The sequence below is a fragment of the Nelusetta ayraudi genome, unplaced genomic scaffold, assembly GCF_046127955.1.
Source record: "Nelusetta ayraudi isolate G7.1 ecotype Tasmania unplaced genomic scaffold, CSIRO-AGI_Nayr_v1 ptg000094l, whole genome shotgun sequence".
In the NCBI taxonomy this organism is placed as follows: Eukaryota; Metazoa; Chordata; class Actinopteri; order Tetraodontiformes; family Monacanthidae; genus Nelusetta; species Nelusetta ayraudi.
Window position 1 is genome coordinate 1547543 of NW_027466144.1, and position 5701 is coordinate 1553243.

General features: G+C 39.9%; 1 protein-coding gene across 1 annotated transcript; it reads right to left on the reverse strand.

Moving 5' to 3' along the window:
- Positions 1 to 154: 154 nt before the first annotated feature.
- lztfl1 (leucine zipper transcription factor-like 1) lies at positions 155 to 4996 on the reverse strand. Its single transcript, XM_076047670.1, has 10 exons — positions 4417 to 4996; positions 4016 to 4140; positions 3678 to 3872; positions 2533 to 2590; positions 2003 to 2074; positions 1849 to 1914; positions 1688 to 1765; positions 1270 to 1446; positions 1063 to 1166; positions 155 to 968 (listed from the first exon to the last, which is right to left on the reverse strand). The coding sequence occupies exons 1-10, from the start codon at positions 4417 to 4419 to the stop codon at positions 950 to 952; spliced, it is 897 nt and encodes a 298-aa protein (XP_075903785.1). The 5' UTR covers positions 4420 to 4996; the 3' UTR covers positions 155 to 949.
- Positions 4997 to 5701: the final 705 nt, after the last annotated feature.

Below are 5701 nucleotides of genomic sequence, written 5' to 3' on the forward strand. Positions count from 1 at the left end.
ATACTCAACAGTATGTATCAAATAAATGCTCACAACACACTTGCTATTTATTTCATCATGCAATGGGGCATGAAGTAGTGTGGCATGTGATTTTGGCCATTGAAGAAAACAATTTCATTATTATTTTTATTATCACTTACAATGACCATACACATTGACTGTGACATCTTTTATTAACCCCATACTTGCGCACAATACAAACAAATGCACATCTACTGTCTTATAGGGCAGATGTTTCATACTCTACAAGAGCATCGCTTCTGGAACATCATGTAAATATTTATTTCACCAAATTTTCAGACTCCATCACCCGCAGGAATATGAAATGTACAATATTAAAAATATTTTTGACCTTTTTAGGGATGTTGGGAAATAATTGCAGATCACTATTCATAGGGTAGCAGAATGAACAGATGAATTATATTTGGTTGTTTTCACTAAACAGATTTTAATAGTGTCACATTAAAGTCCATGAGAGGTCTGAAACAGGGGCTGTTGAGATGATCATGTTTTGATGTTGGAGAACAAAACTCTACCGTAGCCCAACCGTTACATCGGACTGTAAAGGTTCTGGGAAACAATATATATCTACAGACAGAAATGGACAAGGCCTCTTTAAAAAGGAGCGTGAGGGTATTTTGCATAGAACACTGGGGGAGGCTGCAAGCTGCTGAGTGAGCTGTGAACTCAGATGACTAAAAAAGTAAAGCAAAACCGAAGATTGGTTAAGATTTTTCACGACTAATGTTCACTGGTGTGACACTGCCAAAACTCTCTTGACCCACTTTTTTTTCTAAAGCTTTAACTACTCAGAATGCCAGATGAAGTACAAAAAATAACTGCAGGGTTTCTTTTGGAAGTGGAACTGATGTTTTCTTCCAGACACAAGTTTGAAATCTTCACGCGTCCCCCTGTGGACACCTGTTAAACCAGCTGTCTGGGCTGAAGCTCATTCATCGGGCTCATATCTGAAACGAAAAACATTTCAGTTTTAATCAAGTAAAAAGTTTCTCTTTTACTTTGAGAGTATATAAGAAACTTTGGGGGAATTCTGTTCCTTACCGCTGCAGTCTTTTTCTAATTTCTTTAATCTGCTCATTCTTCTTAGTCAGGATTTCTTTCATGTTTCGATAGGCTGCAGTCTGCTGGAACTTTTTCTCCAACTCCTGAGTGCACAGCATATTACTAGAGTGTAAAAAAGAAACTACTAAGAGGCAAAAATCTGCCCACATCCACCGTCCTGATAACAGTGCTACAGCAGTGATGCACCTTCTCTGCCAAGGCCAGCTGCTCCTGCACTCGCAGCAGTTCATGTTTGGAGGAGATCAGGTTCTCCTGCAGGTCCCTCTGCGAACTGGCGTTGGTACTAAGACACTTCTCATAATCCTCCCTTAGTGTTGCCACCGTGTTCTCCAGTGAGCTGATCTCCTTGGTTTGTGCACAGACCTTGATGGAAGAAGAAACAAGGTGAAGTTCCAACTAAATGAACAGCGAATCACCACCTCTACATTTCAACACTGCAGACAGTAGGGCTATTGTGATTTCAAATTCTAATGCACTGTCACCAGTCAGATACATACCATTTTAAAGTCCGAGTTTGCGGATAAAACCAAATAAAGGCAAATATTGAGATGCAGCAACTTGACAGTGATGATTAAAAAAAATATATATAAAACTTAAACAATACCCGCTCTTCCCCCTGGACCTTCTGAAGATCTTTCAGAGCTCTCTCCGCTTTGGTTTTCTCATCTATTGCACTCATTGCCTGTAGGGAGTAATGTAGACAGGCAGTTATCAACATAAACTATAGGCAGTGCGTTTATGAAGCAAGAAAAACTTGCTGTGTACCTGAGACTCTATAGTCCGCAGCCTGGCTTTTAGTTTATCATTTTCTTCCTGTAGTCTTGCAATTTCCTGTGGTTATAAAAGAAAAGTGAAGATGTTAAAAAAAAAAAAAACAATGCACTTTGCAATTAGGTTTGCATACAACCCATTTCTTTACCTTGTTAAGAAGTTCAGACACGCCGCCTTCATTCAGTGGCGCTAGTTTGATTTTGCCGCCGTCCTGGTTTGTCTGGAATTCACAGAAAAAGAGTACAAACAGCTGGAAAGATTCAGCATTTATACTTAATCTTCTACGCTTGTTTTTTTTTAATATGTTTTTCCCTAATCACTCAGGTTTTTCAGAATGCAGATGGTGAAAAAGGAGGTCTAACGATGTCCAAAAAGTTTGTCGTAAACGTGTACTCCGTACTTCTTGAGAAATAAGTCAACAGTCATAGCTTAGTATGATGTTACATGAGTTTTCCTGTGACTGCACATTGGCCATACAGCAAGCTCAGTGACGTTGGGATTCTGAAACAAAGAGCTACGTGTCCAAAAAAAAAGAAGAAAAAACCCCCCTGCAGCAATGCTGTTTAGTTTCTGAATGCTATGTGGGGTAGACACTGTATACTCTCTGTGAAACATGATCACTTGCTACATAGAGGGCTTTGAGGCTCTACATGAAAGAGAGTTGTCTGTCATGATCACCTTATTAGTAGTTTTGAAGTCGCTCTTCTCAAATTCTGCCACTTGTTCCACCAACTCCCTAAATGTGAAAAGACGAGAACGTTTAAGCGGCGTTATAACAAAGAAAATGGAGCAATGATAAGAAAATACAAAAACTATACTTTTACCTTTTCCCACACTGTCTGCCTAACTGCTTGTGTATTTTAGAAGAATTACATAAACAGATGTAACTGCCGCTGTTTACGACCGTGATACATAACTTGTGGTAGAAGTAACAGTTGACTGCATGAAAAGCTTAAATGTGGTTTTGAGACAGCAGCTGAGCCCACGTAGGCCGTGACACAGGGCGTATTCCTCACTTTAGGTACCGTCTAAGTCACGTAGGGCGATGCAAAAATAAGATTTAGGGCTTTTTCATCCACCCAATGCGTGCAAACAAAAGAACATTTCCAAAACATTCTCAGTATCAGTATGAGATGAAGGGTTTACAGAGGTCAAACACGATACCAAGTTCGCAAAACACAGTGGAGGTATGTTTCTTACACTTGTGTTTGCCAGGTGGGGTTTTATGGTGAGTAGTGCTCAACAGCCTTTAAAACTGATCTTCTGAATCATGCGTGTAAAAAGATAAATAATTTTATAAAAGCATTAAATGAAAGTTGCAGTTTATCTTTGTAATATTCCAACCAGCAGCGAGTTACAACAATTGTAAAAAATAAAAATAAAAAAAAAATGGAAATGAAATTAGCTGCGGTGGTCAGGTGACACAATGGCTCTGCACCTGCCAGGGAGATGTTAAGATTTTGAAGCTTACGGTAAAGTACTGAAACTTTTTCCATGGAAAAACATTTTTGTCTCACGCTGCAAGTGAAGTGACTTCACAGGCGTGACCTTTTTTCACCTGGTATATGCCAACACGCCAGAGATCTAAACGTTAAACATCAATGGGGAGGAAACTACACAAAGCGTTGCTTCGGTGCCAAGTTAAAAGCACTTATCACTCCCCACATTTCTGCTGCACTCTGTTTGACCCGTCAACTTTGTTATTCACATTATACTCACACACATTGAAAGTAAATGGTCAGAAATATTATGAAATACCTGCATTGCATCAAAGGAGTCAAACGACTAAACTTGATTGAATGCCTAACTCTGTATTTGCCCACCTGTTTTCGAGCTCTGATATATCACTTTGCAGCCGAAGGTAAAACTTCTCTGCCTGCGAGAAAAGCTGCCTGAGCAGCAGCACATTGGTGTGAGCCGTGTTGATGAGCTCCATCTCCACCTCACCCCGCACCACTGTCTGCAGCCCATCCAGCATTTCCCTCACTTCGTCCACTGTGAAGGTTTCGTCCACCAGCCTTAACAGATATATATTAAACGCAAGCAAGTTATTAATTGGTACACAAGAGTCCAAAAAAAATGACAAGAGTTCAGTGCATGTGTGGTTTAGTTGCTGTTAAAATTACTGATTTTGGCATTGACCCGAGGTGTAAATGGTCACCTGCTCTCTTTGAGTTCTTCAAAGCATGAGTCGATTGTCTTTAGTCTCAGGACCCTTTTTGAACGTGCAAATCGCATGTAGTTGATCACTTCACTCTGGTGATGTTCATTAAACCCGAATGCAGCCTGCAAGTGCGGTAAAATGGGGAGACATTGACAAGTATTTGCGATCCAAAATACATTCTGACGAACGTCACAACTAGTTTAATAAGCCATCTTCAAAGAGGATTCTCTTTACTAGTATGCGGCACGGCCTTTTAACGTGAGCTTGCACACTGTGTGAGAACGTTGCCTGCCATTCCTTCAAAGCGGAATGACACTTTTGGCATGCTAACATCTAAAGAACAATAAACGGGGAATGGCGTCAACATACGAACGATGGAAAAGTCGGTATCTACTTACCATGTTGGCCGTGGAGCTAATGTGTATATGCTGGCGCTAGCTAGCCTCGAGAAAATGTTTTTTTGTTTTTTTTTTTTTCAGCTATCAAAGTAGGCCACGTAGCGCACTGAAAAAAGGATTAGGCCCTGATATTGTGGGATTCGATTTGCGTGATTTTGCTTTACGCCTGCAGTCAATTTTTTTTTTCTTCAAAGCACCGGTTGAGACTTTTATTGTCGCTTCAAGATTATCTGTCAGCTTTGCTAGCCCGGCTATCCAGTAAGTGTTTGCCTTGGTAACAGAAAAAAAAGCGTCATTGCCTTGGTTACGAGAGGGGGCGTTCAATGGCGTTACGTACACCAGCAAACGGAAGGTCGTTCGCGTGCACCACACATGCGCCACACTTCAGGCTGAAATAAGTCAATATACGTTTGACCCATCCTGATCACGTTAAGTTTGTTGTGCATACGTTTAAGTCATAGGATTTTGTCGCATTGTTTTTAAGTTGCAAATGAAAGCATCGACTTCTGCCATTCTTGTAATTTTCTTAACGGTTCCCAGTCTGTATTCCTAGAAATGTTTATCTTTTTTCTTTTCCCCTATACAAACCCGGATTTGATCAATTATCTATTTGGCATTAATAGTTGATTTCTAATTTTTACCGATTTTTTTTTTTTTTTTTTTTTTTTTTTATGCAACGCAATTTGCAACGTTGGCGCCTGCATGCCTTTCGCTTTTGCACAGGTAGAGGGCAGCATAGAGCTGCAAAAGAGGCGAGAGAAGGCCGAATCAAGTGAGTATCACGGGTGTTTTAAATGATGAAGGCTTCAGACATCTAACTCAATGGAGCCTGGAGACCTGTGTCCGCATACCTCTGGCATTTATCTTGTCTGATTTCAAACTCAAGTTCCTTACCATGGTATTCTCAACAAATCCAGGCTAAAGGGGACAGAAATCTAGAGGGGTCGATGAACAAATTTTATTTTAAAGCATATGAGAAACTATTGTCACTGATCAACTTGCTATACATTTTTTTTTTCAATTTTATTAATGGGTGGATATAAAGTTGTGCGTTTGTAGCATTTTTCCATTTTAAATGTGGTAGTCTGATAATAATTCCCCGAGAGTTCATCAATGGCTAAACTCAGACAGCAAAAAAAAAAAAAAATATTAGTTGAAGCTGTCATTCTCATTGCTCTGTCACTTGAAGCAAATGGATATCACGATCCATTTTGTCAAAGTTTGAACTCATTTTTTTCCCCCTCATGCCTCTCTTGCTGTAATGAAATTAGACTAACAGGCAGCG

What these genes read in the sequence shown, in the direction of transcription:
- lztfl1 (XM_076047670.1), bottom strand. An exon ending in ATATCAGAGCTCGAAAACAG is followed by an intron (nt 2,591 to 3,677) that starts GTGGGCAAATAC and finishes TTTCACATTTAG; the next exon opens with GGAGTTGGTGGAACAAGTGG. An exon ending in TGCGGACTATAGAGTCTCAG is followed by an intron (nt 1,766 to 1,848) that starts GTACACAGCAAG and finishes TACTCCCTACAG; the next exon opens with GCAATGAGTGCAATAGATGA.